The sequence below is a fragment of the Xyrauchen texanus genome, chromosome 9 (genome assembly GCF_025860055.1).
Source record: "Xyrauchen texanus isolate HMW12.3.18 chromosome 9, RBS_HiC_50CHRs, whole genome shotgun sequence".
NCBI lineage: Eukaryota > Metazoa > Chordata > Actinopteri > Cypriniformes > Catostomidae > Xyrauchen > Xyrauchen texanus.
Genome location: NC_068284.1, coordinates 34,045,999 through 34,059,902, shown reverse-complemented (window position 1 = coordinate 34,059,902; position 13,904 = coordinate 34,045,999). Strand labels below are relative to the sequence as shown.

Here is a 13,904-nt window from a genome sequence, read left to right as displayed (position 1 = left end):
AATGGAAGACCGACACTGTAGTGGTTTATTTATTTATTTTAATTTCATTTGTGACCACAAGGAGGTGCTAAATGTACAAAAAAACAACTCTTGTCAAGTTAAAGGGACACTGCTCAGTAAAAAAAAAAAAATATCACATGGTTTTGGTTAGTGCTCTGTAATTTATTTTGATCAATTGGAATCGTGTGCTTTCAATTCTGTGAATTCAACAAATAACAAACCTTTTAAAAAAAGAAAAGTTACAGATGTAATGAGTCCATGGCCAAACTCTGAACTTTCCATATTATGTTTACCATTACTTGATTACATTAGTAGTCCACAATGCCTTCAATCAAAAGCATCTTAACACTGGAAGGAAGATTATTGTTGCTGTCAACAAAATTCATGCTGTCATTCAAAGGCTTTGTCACAGCCCTGCTGCCTGCTTAAAATCATCCGACTTACATCGATGTTGTTGTTGGTAAAAACCTCTCTTCCATGGTCAATGGTGGCAGCAGGCAATGATCGGCTGCGGCCCAAAATCCATGCAAAGTCTACATGGAACAGTCTCAAGACATCAGTGCACGAATACACCACTGCTACATTTTCATATTCGGTAGACAAAATCCAGTATGGAGTGTAGGGCAAAACTGTCAATGCAAGAAGAGTAACATTGTGAAAGATGATCTACATGTAATTTCTTATCGAATTTCTTAATACAAGAAAGGCACATTTGATCTGGTGAAAGATGAAAGCTGTTTCCAATTAAGAGAATGTGTTAAAAATAAAGATTCCTACCGTAAGAGAAACTGATTCCAAGCTTTGCTGGATTTTTTTTATCTTCCACCACAGCTGTCCCTTCAATTTTTCTTAGCTCTCCTTTTCTAAAATGTTCAAGAAATTAAGTTTATATAGTAGGTAGTCTAATAGCATTTAGTTCCAGTCCTTGCAATTGATTGGTGAAGCAGTGTCTTGAAGTGGCAAAACACATGTATATTAATATCAAATAATCTTTTACTGTTTTGATTGTCATCCTTGATGATCAGTTCAAGCAATCCAGTAAATATTTAACTTAATTAATTTGATCACTGGATCTGATTTTGTTAGTCAGTGGATAAATACATAGACTGAACTGGACTTTTTGTAAAGTCCCGTGATTTAATCAGCTCTCGTATATTTTTAAATGAATAAAAGTAGAAGATTGCATCTGAATGTCATTGCATGTTCCTAAAAATAACGCCATGATTAGTGTTCATATATCAATTAACGTCATACAAATTCCAGTAAATACACACACACACACACACACACACACACACACAAAGAAAGCTAATTCAATATTTGGTGTGAGCACCTTTGCCTTCAAAACAACTCAAATACTCCTAGGTACATCTGAACACTTTTTCTTGGTTGTTGGCAGATAAGATGTTCCAAGCTTTTTGGAGAATTTGTCACAGTTCTTCTATCTATTTAGTCTCAATTACTTGTTTATTCATGTAATCTCAGACTGACTTGATGTTCAGTGGGGGCCATGCCATCTGTTGCAGGGCTCTCAGTTCTTCTATTCTATTTGCAAAAATAATGTTTGTGAGTCTAAAATTGATATTCCCTATTGACACACTCGAGCTGACGATATAAATAACCATCTTAAGACAAATGTTTTTGTGAAGCATCTTATGTTGCTAAACCTTTTGCACAGTACTGCATATCATGAGTGGGGGACACATTTGTTTGCAATTTGCTTTACGATTTAACCCTTAAACACATTCCTTGTGTCTTTACAGACTCAGGACCCCCCACCCCAGTACCTCATCCATTTTTTTTGGAGTTGTGCCCAACCTCTTTAGTATTCCTCAATTTATCTCTTATAAATATTGGCACACACACACACACACAAAATAATAATAATTTAGAATGTTTTAAGTATCAAAAGTGTATAGGGTCTCTAGAGACACAAGGTATGTCTCTGCACTTTCAAAAATATATATATTTTTAATTATTTCATATCTATTTAAGTTTACTATCACAGGATACCTATTTCTTGGTATATTACAAGAGAAATGCGTACTGTATTCATACAAATAAATACTATATTCAGGGTACTGCTCTTAAATGTTTCAAGTCATTTTTGTCAAAGTTTTTTGGTCAATATTGGTCAGGTATTTGGCACAGTTGTTTCAGCAATTGACTTGATTTACATTTGTCATTGCTATTTGACAAAGAAACAACACTGAATTTAACTATAGCAAGTACCACACATGAAAAGTATAATATGATTATTGTCATTTGGGTGTAAATAATATAACTACTGAAATCATATAAGCTGTTAATCTATTTACACTCAACAAGTGCCGGAGAAAATACACATAAGATAAACATAAATTACACATACATTACACATGTGTAGCTCAATATGTGTTTGATAGCCAGTTGCATCTCATGAAATTTCAGTTTGAAAATAATGCCCTGAATTGTTGCATTATCTCTTTAATTTATGAAAAATAAAACATCAAAATAAATTTTATTTTATTGTTTTCTAACTGCTTCCATAAGATACTACTAAGTAGTGAGGCTCAGACGTTTCCGGTTACAGTGTTCAAAGTACCTATGTGCAGACATTTATTCATGGGAAAGATTTTCTTTTAGGGATGTCAGTTGATTAAATCAATAAATCATATTTTTGGTGCTAATGTGATGTTTAAATTTTATAATTTGCCTGTAAGTATATTTTTTCCTTTCCAAATGTTGCTAAACTCAGCTCCTGAATAATAAATTAAACATGTATAACCTGCAGCAGTGTGGCCATCTCATTAACACACATTTAATTAATTAATGATATTTAATTCCAGTTGAGATTCAACGATAAATGCCACCATACAACGATTGCAAATGACTCTTCTTTGGATAAATGTCCTAGATGTATTTCTTTAAGTGCTGTCAGTCGATTCAAAATTTTTATCATGATTAATTGCATAATTTTTGGTAGTTAATCGTAATGAATCGCAGATTTTGAAAGTGCTGAAATTTGACACTATATATACTTCTTTTCTTGTCAAAATGTATTTATTTCCATCTTAGGAAGAAAACAAACAAAAAAAATATATTATTTTATTAACATTTTCCAAACAATGACTTCTACTGTATAAATATAGAAATGCACTAAAATATCACCAATTCAAGTCAGAGCAAACGTTTACCGAAGTATAAGTGGGAGTTTGACTAATTGAAAGAACTCATAGGTTGCATATTTATTGCAATGGGCATTAAATCTCTGAAACTCTCATCATCCACAATATGAATCTGCCGGTAGACTCTGGCTATCCACTTTGTTGCAGCAATCGTGAAGCTGCATTCATGATTTGCGGCAGGGCAGCAGCGTCGAGCGCCGCTTTGATCTCATCATGCGTCTTGCATAGGCTGAAAAATACTTCATTTCTGTCACAAATCCCATCTGGGCTTATTTTCTACATTATAGTGCTAAGAGCTCCTTTCTCCATCATTTTATCACTGACAGGGAATCGCGGTCAGAGATTATTTTATTAAAATTAATAACAACCTCTGCGGCTCTATCATTGGAGAGAGTATAACGGTCAACTTTAGCGTTTTAAGACAGTACCGCCCATAGAATGTCTATGGGACTGCCGTGTATGCTGTTTTATGCTTAGCTTGTAGGCTAACCTAGAAGAGCTCTGGTGCTGTTGCATGTGCATCAATGTAATGACTCCAGGCAGACACATTACAAAGGTTCCGCACTTCACACCAGCAATTAAGAAAAATGTATGTGTTAAACGTTTTAAATTGATCTCATTCTTTAACGCGTTAATTCTGACAGATCTCATTTATTTATAAATACATTAGCTGTCATCTTACTCTGACCATGCTTTAAAGTCACTCACAAAGAATGAAGCAGTTGTATTATAAAATTAAATAAATGAATAACTGCGCTATAGTATTTAATCTATTTCAAACGTTATAACTCACTATCTGTAGCGGTTCTTACTTATGCATTTGCATTTCATAAAAACAGGGTAATGCCTGCGTTCATCGCGTACCCCTCACACATGGAACATGGCAGTGACTAAAGCACGAAGTTGTTGTTTTTTTAGTTTTTTTTTTTTTTTTAGAAACTGTCATCTTTTTGCACTACTGTGTACTGGTCGGCGCTGCACTTTGTCTATTGTCCTGTTCATTGTCAGAAATTTGTTGTACTGTCCCGTACTTTTTGCACATGTTTGCACGTGCACTTTATATAGGTATACATAGGTATTTTATATAGGTATTTTATTTCGTTGTGTAGTCTCATGTGGTCCTGTGTTGGTCCTTTGTTGTTTTATGTAGCACCATGGTCCTGGAGGAACGTTGTCTCGTTTTGCTGTGTACTGTACTAACTGTATATGGTTGAAACGACAATAAAAACCACTTGACTTGACTTGACAAAGATGGTGATTTGACATTGAAAAGTCTTAACATTGAAAAAGTCTTTGTTGTTGTTGTTTATATATATATATATATATATATATATATATATATATATATATATATATATATATATATATATATATATATATATATATATTCCCCTTTTCTCCCCAATTTGGAATGCCCAATGACGCAGTGACTGGCCTCAATCCGGACGAGTCTCAGTTGGCTACGTGTCTGAGGCCATCAATCCACACATCTTATCACGTGGGTTGTTGAGTGCGTTACACGGAGACCTACCGCATGTGGAGGCTTCACGCTATTCTCCGCAGCATCCACGCACAACACATCATGTGCCCACCGAGAGCCAGAACCACATTATAGCGACCACGAGGAGGTTAACCCAACGTGACTCTACCCAACCTAGCGACTGGGCCAATTGGTTGCTTAGAAAGCCTGACTGGAGTCACTCAGCATGTCCTGGATTCGAACTTGTGACTCCAGGTGTGGTAGTTAGCATCTTTACTTGCTGAGCTGCCCAAGCCCCTGAAGCACGTAGTTGTTTAATTCAAAGAGCACTGCTGGTGCTGACACCCTTTGACTCATTCAACATTTTGTCATTTGCCTTTCGAGCTGATCTGTGGTTAAATGTCTACTACAGACCTCTGTGTGAGGAGAAACATTGAAATGTGCTTTTATTGCTGTACATACCAGCCATTGCTTTCTCAGATTGGCTCGTGCAGAATTAAAGCTCTGAAAACTGTTCTTCCAATGAATTTTGAAGAAGCTGTACACAATAATGTTCCGAATATCTCTTCTCCTATCTCTGAAAGGATCCGTACTTTAAAATCCTCTTTCAAAAACTAATTTTAAGTGCCGTTTCTGGAACTAGGCAACAACAGAGAATTTAAATACATTCAACCGGACACTAGCGGGCTGCACTATTTAAAATCGGAAGTACGTTGTGAGACTCAGTGCAAGTAGTCTATTGTATTGAAAATATTCTGAAAATCTGACACTATCTGGGCATTTTGTACATCAATATTTCATAGAGATAAGTGCCAGGTCTCTAAAGACCTGAATATGTAAAAGAGTGTTTGGGACTATGACCATGCATTTAAGGGTTAACTGGAATGGAGCGTGAGGTGAAACTAGAGTTTGAGAACAGTACATTACAAAGAGCTGTGATAATGTTTGATGCTTTGGATTCTTCTAAAAGTATTTTTGCTAGCGGAGAAGAAAACCTACAAACTAATTGGCTTATTTTACATCCATTACTTGTTTGTTGAACTGTTGTATAAATTCAATGTAACAGTCGGAATCATCTTGTTGGTCTGCCTGTGATGATTAGCATACCTGTGCGCAAGGCTGCTGATTCAGAACAACAGCACTCTTGCTTGTGTGATACTGCTTAAATATTAGTTAGGATCAAGAATGTAAACACATTAAGAATTGTGGAGACAAAATAATAATTAACGAATAAGCCAACGAAAAGCACATTTTGACTACTCATGTGGAGGTTAGGGTTAGGTTAGGTTTAGTTAATTTAGGTTAAGTTAGGGTTAGACCTTTGTGCTGTAGTTGAAGTTTAATAAAGGATAATAAATTTTAACAAAGTGATCCTCCAAATATCCTTGCCAGATAAAGAATAATCTGAGGTGTTGTTACTCACAGAATTTCAGAGCTCACTACATGGGCATTTCCATCCAGCTTGAGAGTAAAGTTAGTTTCAATGCATCTCCCTCTCTCAAACTGTGCTGGAAGTTTAGCAATCTCAAACCACCTCCCCATAAACTGCAACAGGATACAGAGAAGCAAACCAGTGAGAAATATAATAGCAGAATGGAAAACTTAATTATGGCATATGCTAAGGAGGGCAGATAGCAATACATGAGGTATGAACATGTTACCTTATTTAGGTTAAAAGCAGGTTGGGTAGCAGGCTCTGGGCATGGGCCCCAGTGAGGTACCTGGGCATATATGATGGGCAGGAAGAGAGCCAAGAGAACCACAAGAAATGTCTTCATTTTCCTTGTAATGACCTTTACCACGGTTAAGGTCAGCAGTGAATGAAACAATAAGAATACAATTAAATTTACATTTTTAAGCTTTGCAAACAAAAACAGTTAATATAAAATATTTCTTAAACTTAAACATATAAATATAAAGTAATATAAATTTGACAAAGCAGTAAATCATATAATCCACATTTGTGGCCTCTAAAAAACAAACTACTACCATATTGAAATACAAGTCATTATAATTCAACCATTATAAACAGTATAGTTTGACCTTAGCCTATACATAAAGGCAAATGATAAGAGGCAAATGATAAGAATCCTTACCTCGTAGTGTCTTGTGGAATATGCAATGGATTGTGGGGCACAGTATTTATTTGAATCACTCTGTCTCATGTGATTGCTGAAAAGAAGTGTCATGAAGTAGTTTATTTGCAACATGAAGCAAGTCATTAAGCAAACTGAAGTCATGAGGGAATGTTCCATTATGAATGCAGTAAACTAAACAACTGTATGCATCTCTCGCTCTTTCTACAAGACTAAATGGTTTGTCTTTTTTCTTTTAAAGTATTGTTTGATTCCTTAAAACGTCTTATTAGTCTTTACTATAAATGCCTTTAGTATTGCTTAGTTTAACCCTTTTCCCCTAAGACAGTGGTTCTCAACCAGGGGGCTGGGACCCACTCGGGTCCTCAGCACACTTCCAAGAGGGCCTCAAGTTGACTTAAAATGAATTTAAAATAAGAAATATTAAATTAATTCAACTTAATTCAAATGCTGAAAAATAAACCTTTAAGACGTATGCCTACAAATTATAAACAGACTCTTTCTGGAACCTCTAGAATAAAAAATTATCCATGATTATTTTTTTTTAACTATACTCGTCAAGTTTTGGGTGAGGGGGCCTTCAAATATTGTCTTGAACAGTGAGAGGCCTTGGAGTCAAAAAGGTTGTGAACCACACCCTATGATATGCAGATATTTGTGGACCTCTTTGTGTTAGCATGGCATTAAAGGTGAAGGGTAACACTTTTAGTTCTGATCTGTGAAAACGTACTTATGCTTCCAAATCCCCATCAGACCAGTGCTTAGTGTAATGATGATCTTATTCACTTGAGCGCCATCTTTGATGTTTAATGGGAATGACAATGAGACTGTGAGGGATAGACTTAATGTCTCTTCAACGACACAAATGGTATAAAGCTGTATAAATCTCCTAGATCACATCTGATTTTCCATAAATTATGTTATCTAGGGTTCTTTGTATAGCCTACTGAATGTTCTTGGACAGATATATTATCAATGTTTTGTCCACAGAACGATCCAAAAACAATTTAAACTGTAGTACAGCCCACTGAAGATATTTTAAGTCTGACCCTCACAGCTTCGTTGTTATTCTAATTAAAAATCAAAGATGGGGCTAGCGTGAAGAAGATCTGTTGTGCTTCTCAGTCGCTTAAAAAGAAGCTGTGGCTATGATTTCTTTATTTATATCTTGCTTTTATGTTTTGTCTCTGGATCGGTCCTCACTGACCTTTATAAACTCATATTTCTGTTGTAATGTTCCCTGAACCTTGAGCATTGATTAAATTGAGATTTATTATTTGTGCCCTAACTTGATTCATCCATCCATCTTCAACCGCTTATCCGAAGTCGGGTCGCGGGGGCAGCTGCCTTTCGGCTCAGCTCTCTTTTCGTGACAACGGTGCGATAGAGCGAGTGCAATACCGCCCCCGCTGCCCCGATTCTCCGGCCAAACTCCCGCTCCATTGTCCCCTCACTTGTGAACAAGACCCCGAGGTGCTTGAACTCCTTCACTTGGGGCAAAACCTCATTCCCTACCTGGAGTACGCACTCCATTGGTTTCCTGCTGAGAACCATGGCCTCAGATTTAGAGGTGCTAATCCTCATCCCAGCTGCTTCACACTCGACTGCCAAGTGATCCAGTGAGAGCTGAAGGTCACGGACCGATGATGACATGAAGACAACATCATCTGCAAAAAGCAGCGATGAGATCCCCAGCCCACCGAACCGCACACCTTCCCCACCCTGACTATCCTGGACATATCCTGCCCATGAATATCACAAACAGGATTGGTGACAAAGCGCAGCCTTGGCGGAGACCAACCCCCACATGGAATGAACTCGACTTCGTGCCGAGGACCCGGACACAGCTCTCACTTTGGACGTACAGGGATTGGATCACCCTAAGAAGGGACCCCCCACCCGTACTCCGCAGCACCTCCCACAGTCTCTCCCGGGGGACCCGGTCATACGCCTTCTCCAGATCCACAAAACACATGTAGACCGGATGGGCATACTCCCAGGCCCCCTCCAAGATCCTTGCGAGAGTAAAGATCTGGTCCATCGTTCCACGGCCAGGACGAAAACCGCATTGTTCCTCTTCAATCTGAGGTTCGAGAATTGGCCGAACCCTCCTCTCCAGCACCTTGCAGTAAACTTTACCAGGGAGGCTGAGAAGTGTGATACCCCTGTAGTTGGCACACACTCTCTGATCCCCCTTTTTGAAGAGGGGAACCACCACCCCAGCATCACTATGGAGTCCCCTACTGGGGCCCTATTCAGGACTCCATTCAGGGTCTCCAAGAAGGCCGAATACTCTGAACTGCTGTTCGGTGCATATGCACAGACAACAGTCAGAGTTTCCCCCCCCACAACCCGTAGGCGTAGGGAGGCGACCCTCTCGTCCACCGCGGTAAACTCCAACGTAGTGGCGCTCAGCCGGGGGCTCGTGAGTATCCCCACACCCGCCCGTCGCCTCACACCCTGGGAAACTCCAGAGAAGAATAAAGTTCATCCCCTATCCAGGAGTACGGATCCAGAGCCAAAACTGTGCATCGATGTAAGCCCCACCAGATCCAACTGGTAATGCTCCACCTCCCTCACCAGTTCTGGCTCCTTCCCCCCCAGTGAGGTGACATTCCACGTCCCCAGAGCAAGCCTTTGCTGCCCGGGTCTGGTCTGTTTAGGCCCACGGCCTTCACTGCCGCCCATATGGCAGCGCACCCGACTCCTGCGGTTTCTCCAATGGGTGGTGGGCCCAAGGGATGTAGAGGGGGGTTTCACATTGCTTCTTCGGGCTGTGCCCGGCCGAGCTCCGTGACAAGCCCGGCCACCAGGCGCTCGCCGACGAGCCCTCCATCTGGGCCTGGCTCCAGACAGGGGCCCCGGGCTTCCTCCGGGCAGGGTAACTCCTCCTCTTTCCATTTTTTCCATAGAGTCTTTAGAACCATTCTTAGTCTGGCCCCTCACCTGAGACCACTTTGCCTTGGGAGACCCTACCAGGAGCACATGGCTCCAGACAACACAGCCCTCAGGATCATAAGGGCACACAAACCTCTCCACCACAATAAGGTGCTAGTTCCCGGAGAGTAACTTGATTCACTATGCCAAAAATCAAATACTTTTTAAATCTCCTATAATAACCTTACAAATAACCAATCACAGTTTTTTATAATAAAATTATTAATAAAATAATTTATTTTATTTTACTTTTATTTGAACTTTTATTACAATTTTCCTAGCACTTTAAATGGGTTCAAATTTGCATTTTAATTTTTTTGTTTTATCAAGAGGTAGTCACCTCTCACCATCTGTCTGCCGACTTTGCTCTGACTGACATATGACAAAAATGGTCAGAGGGGGAATGCATTCTGGGGGTACAGAACAGGAAAACGAAGATGTAAATGAAAAACAGTGCATTAAAATAAAAACATTAAAAAACAATGCCCAAGTGAATAAAAAGAGATTGACAGGCTTAAATGATCACTTTATCACTGAAAATCTTGAAGAAAGAGATGAAGTCAACCAACATTTAATATTGCCGAGAGGTAGCCTACAAAGTTGTTAACTGATCCTTCTCCATGTCCAACCTATACTTGGGCTCCTCTTACTAACCATACCTAAAGTTGCTTTCCTACCTTTGCCTGTTGTTGTCTCAACAAATGTGTAGCCCCTGCACAATAGTAAAGATAGGTAATCTCTAGGTCATGGGGTGCTACTTGGGTTGCCTGCCTAGGTCCACAAACACTATATGAGGTTCATTCTTAATTGATCCATTCTAAGTCAATCTAATTTTGTGTTCAATTCAGAAGTGATCATCCCTTTTGCCTATTCCCTTCAAAGACTTTACCTTCCTCTGTGTGAAAACTTCAGAGGGCTAAAAGGTGTAAGATTCTGAACCCACTTTTTAAGTCATTTGTATTGATATTTTATACCAACTGCCCACATTTCTGCCAGGTGTGTTTTGAATGTTTTTTTGTTTTGTTTTTCAAAACTTAAGCAAGGGTTCTGCTTATCTTCACAAGATGGCCATGTCCTCACATGTAGCTGTATGTTTTACATGTTGCAGGTGTTTTTGATAAGCCGTCCAACACATTGATAAGGGTGTATCCATGTGCTTTCTGGTGTAATAAATGTAGTGAAAGACTTGACCTCCCTTTGAGGACACAAATTCTTACATTTGTGTGTGTCTGTGTGTGTGTGCACCACTATGTGTAGAATGAATACGTTAAAAACTTGTCTTATATAACTTATAAAAACACAAATTACTTTTTTCTTCATTCTTGTTTCAAATTGGTATTTTTAGGTCCATTTTATTTTGTATTTGTGAATATCATAAAAAAAAAAAAAAAGACAAATTTATGCATTAATAGTAAAGCTTGTAACCTTACTTGGAGCGTCAAGTCTATTGCAAAAATAAATAAATAAATAAATAAAATCATATTGCACTCAGATCCGGCTGTCCTACTAAATAGAGTTGTGCACCACCAGTTTACTAGATAACAAAGTCATTTATTAGGGTACCAGGCTGATACAATGAATGCATTTGATGAAGCACTAGTCTCAGAGATGTTTGACAAAGTTCAGTTTTTTCCATAAGCATCACTTACATAAGCATCACTTTTTCCATAAACTTATCACTTAAATTCTGCTTTATTACTGAGGTCTGTCTGTGAAATAATCGGTTCTTGTTACATTCAAATGGACAGAAATTCTGATTACAAAGACTACATTCTCATAATGTCTTTTTTTTTTGTACAGCCAGTTATGGACCAACACTGGTGCACAATTGTTTTGTTACTATTGTGCTATCAACCATATCCATTTTACCCACTCCTATAAGTCACATAAAAACAAAACAAACTGTAATCATGTGGTCATTTTCTGCTTCAGCAGCTTTTATTAGTGATTTGAGTGCACACAATCTTTTTCAAAAGTGCTGTTCATGACTTTTTTAACTGTAATGAGGGGAAAAAGGCTTTTTAATGTGTCCTGTTACACCAATCAAAATTGTATTAACAATTAAATATTATTTGTGTTGAAAAATGTACAATAAAACCTTCTGGCGTAAGGAAAGTAACTGGCCAATAGCATTCTGTTGGCACATTCTCCATCCTGGTCTGGAATGTTCAACTCAAGGTTTATTTGCCCAACCTTCGGCATCTGTTTGAGCAGATGCACAAATCCCCATATTCCCCCAATCATGTTCTAATAAGATCATTTGCATTGAGGAGGTGGAGTTTAGTGATATAACAAATAGATGCAAAGGCCTATAAATATAAAATTTTGCTGATGTTCATTACATCAAAGAGGTTTTACCCCAGAAGCCAAACAGGTAAGAAGTCTAAATTGCCTTTTAGTTTTGCTTAATGCTTGATCGTTGAATGTCTATTATTTGATTAATAACCATACATTTTCAGCAGTGTCTGTAACATTTTTTATTAAACTCTGCTTTTCTCGATTTCTGCTTTTGCTTGATACATATATCTCTTCTTCAGGTGAAACTGAGAGAATGCAGACTCTACAAGTTCTGGCTCTGTCTCTGCTGTCTGTGCTGGCAGTCAGCGCTCAGTCCATCAGCTCAGGAGCATGCCCACAACCTCCTGTTCAACAAAACTTTGATCCTACTAGGGTATTTCTTTTTATTTTATGATATTATGATTATATTGAACTACTTTAGAATTAATATTTAAAATAGATTAAACTAAAAATACATTAAAAGTAGGACATTTTTAGTAGGCTATTCTAACGGAGACATTCTTTTATAAAATGACCACACACTTGACTTTTTACTCATGGATTTAAAGCAGAAATCTTCCCTTCATATGAATCTCCATTTCCAGCAAACATATTATATATCTGCATTTTCATAGGACAAAGATTCTGTTGCATAATTACTCCCTAATCTGTCATTTCATAGTATGTGGGAAGATGGTACGAGATTATGAAGATTCCATCCCAGTTCCAGTTAGGAGAGTGCTGTCAGGCTACTTACGTTCTGAGCGACGGTATTGTGCTGGTTCGAAATGATGAGCTTCTGTAAGTACTGCTTTGAATATCAAAAGGGACAAAAAGTTAATTAAAGATGTCAATGTAAATAAAGAAACCAGAACTTCGCTAATATTCAGAATATGTAGCTTTTTTTTTTTGCATTCTCTGCTGAGATTACCTTATAGCTTGTCTCTGAAAAACCTCACAGTGCTAACGGTACTATCAGCTTCATTGAGGGAACCGCCAAGATCGTAGATGATTCAGAGCCTGCCAAACTGGAAGTCAGCTTCTTTGAGGGTGTGTATCAACAAAACATGGGGGGGGGTTTCCCTACTTCTTTTATCCAAGTTTTATTTGACTGATTCATGATTACTGCTGAATGTGTTCACTTTCAGATGCTCCTCCTGCCCCCTACTGGGTGCTAGCTACTGACTATGACAACTACACCCTTGTTTATGCCTGCTCAGAGGCCTTCGGTCTCTACGTTGAATATACTTGGATCATGAGCAGGACTCGTGCACTTCCCAAAGAGACCGTCTCTGAGCTGATAGACATTCTCAAATCCAATGGCATCAATATCGACACGCTCTCTGAGACTGACCAGAGACTAGAGCTGTGCAGCGGCATGCCTTAATGTTACTGTCTTGTATGATAAGCCATTGTAGATGTATTGTGGTTTATTAAAAATAAACAGTATAAATGTAAACTCAAACTGATTTCCAGCCAGTGCTTTGAGGCATAAGAATGCAGATTTGCACTCTCCAACATTTGTTGAGTACAAATTGTCAGAACTTTTTTTTACTGTTATGAAAGCAGCAAATGGTACTGTTGTTCCAATGTGCCAATAAGCTTCTGGCCTTTGTTTTGCTTCTGTTCAGTTCTTTGTCAAGAGACATAAAAACATTAATAAATACACTTGTTGGAAAAAAAAAAAACAGAGCTTGTTTGTCTTTATTTTAAATTCTAGTTGTCTACTGTATATGATATCTATAGTAAAACAAAAATGTCCTTATTCAGAATGTTTCAAACTTTGAATAAAGACAGAATTTTACTCACCAAATAAAGCTTGTGTGAATCAAATCAAAATCCCTTTACCTAATTATCTGATATAATAAAGAAGGCAAGCTAAACACCAAAGTGCTTCCTTTTTTCATTTGTTCTTCTGTGAACAGCAATTAGTGCACAGACATTTAT

The 13,904-nt window shown here is 38.1% G+C and overlaps 2 protein-coding genes across 2 annotated transcripts; one reads left to right on the top strand and one right to left on the bottom strand.

The window, feature by feature from the left end:
• Nucleotides 1–26: 26 nt before the first annotated feature.
• On the bottom strand, nucleotides 27–6,804 carry LOC127649092 (apolipoprotein D-like). Its single transcript, XM_052134019.1, has 5 exons — nucleotides 6,744–6,804; nucleotides 6,309–6,440; nucleotides 6,071–6,192; nucleotides 778–863; nucleotides 27–629 (listed from the first exon to the last, which is right to left on the bottom strand). Exons 2-5 carry the CDS (start codon nucleotides 6,423–6,425, stop codon nucleotides 391–393), a joined length of 564 nt encoding a protein of 187 aa, XP_051989979.1. The 5' UTR covers nucleotides 6,426–6,440; nucleotides 6,744–6,804; the 3' UTR covers nucleotides 27–390.
• A 5,233-nt stretch (nucleotides 6,805–12,037) lies between these two features.
• Nucleotides 12,038–13,626, top strand: LOC127649665 (apolipoprotein D-like). The gene is made up of 5 exons (XM_052134905.1): nucleotides 12,038–12,054; nucleotides 12,218–12,351; nucleotides 12,640–12,758; nucleotides 12,919–13,007; nucleotides 13,106–13,626. Exons 2-5 carry the CDS (start codon nucleotides 12,232–12,234, stop codon nucleotides 13,342–13,344), a joined length of 567 nt encoding a protein of 188 aa, XP_051990865.1. The 5' UTR covers nucleotides 12,038–12,054; nucleotides 12,218–12,231; the 3' UTR covers nucleotides 13,345–13,626.
• Nucleotides 13,627–13,904: the final 278 nt, after the last annotated feature.

Bases quoted from the DNA above. Each gene is read 5' to 3' on its own strand.
- LOC127649092 (XM_052134019.1), bottom strand. From the start codon at position 6,425: ATGAAGACATTTCTTGTGGTTCTCTTGGCTCTCTTCCTGCCCATCATA. The intron at 6,193-6,308 runs GTAACATGTTCA...ATCCTGTTGCAG, and splicing joins CTGCTTTTAACCTAAATAAG to TTTATGGGGAGGTGGTTTGA. The intron at 630-777 runs GTAGGAATCTTT...TTGCATTGACAG, and splicing joins TGGAATCAGTTTCTCTTACG to TTTTGCCCTACACTCCATAC.
- LOC127649665 (XM_052134905.1), top strand. From the start codon at position 12,232: ATGCAGACTCTACAAGTTCTGGCTCTGTCTCTGCTGTCTGTGCTGGCA. The intron at 12,352-12,639 runs GTATTTCTTTTT...GTCATTTCATAG, and splicing joins AAAACTTTGATCCTACTAGG to TATGTGGGAAGATGGTACGA. The intron at 12,759-12,918 runs GTAAGTACTGCT...AAAACCTCACAG, and splicing joins GTTCGAAATGATGAGCTTCT to TGCTAACGGTACTATCAGCT.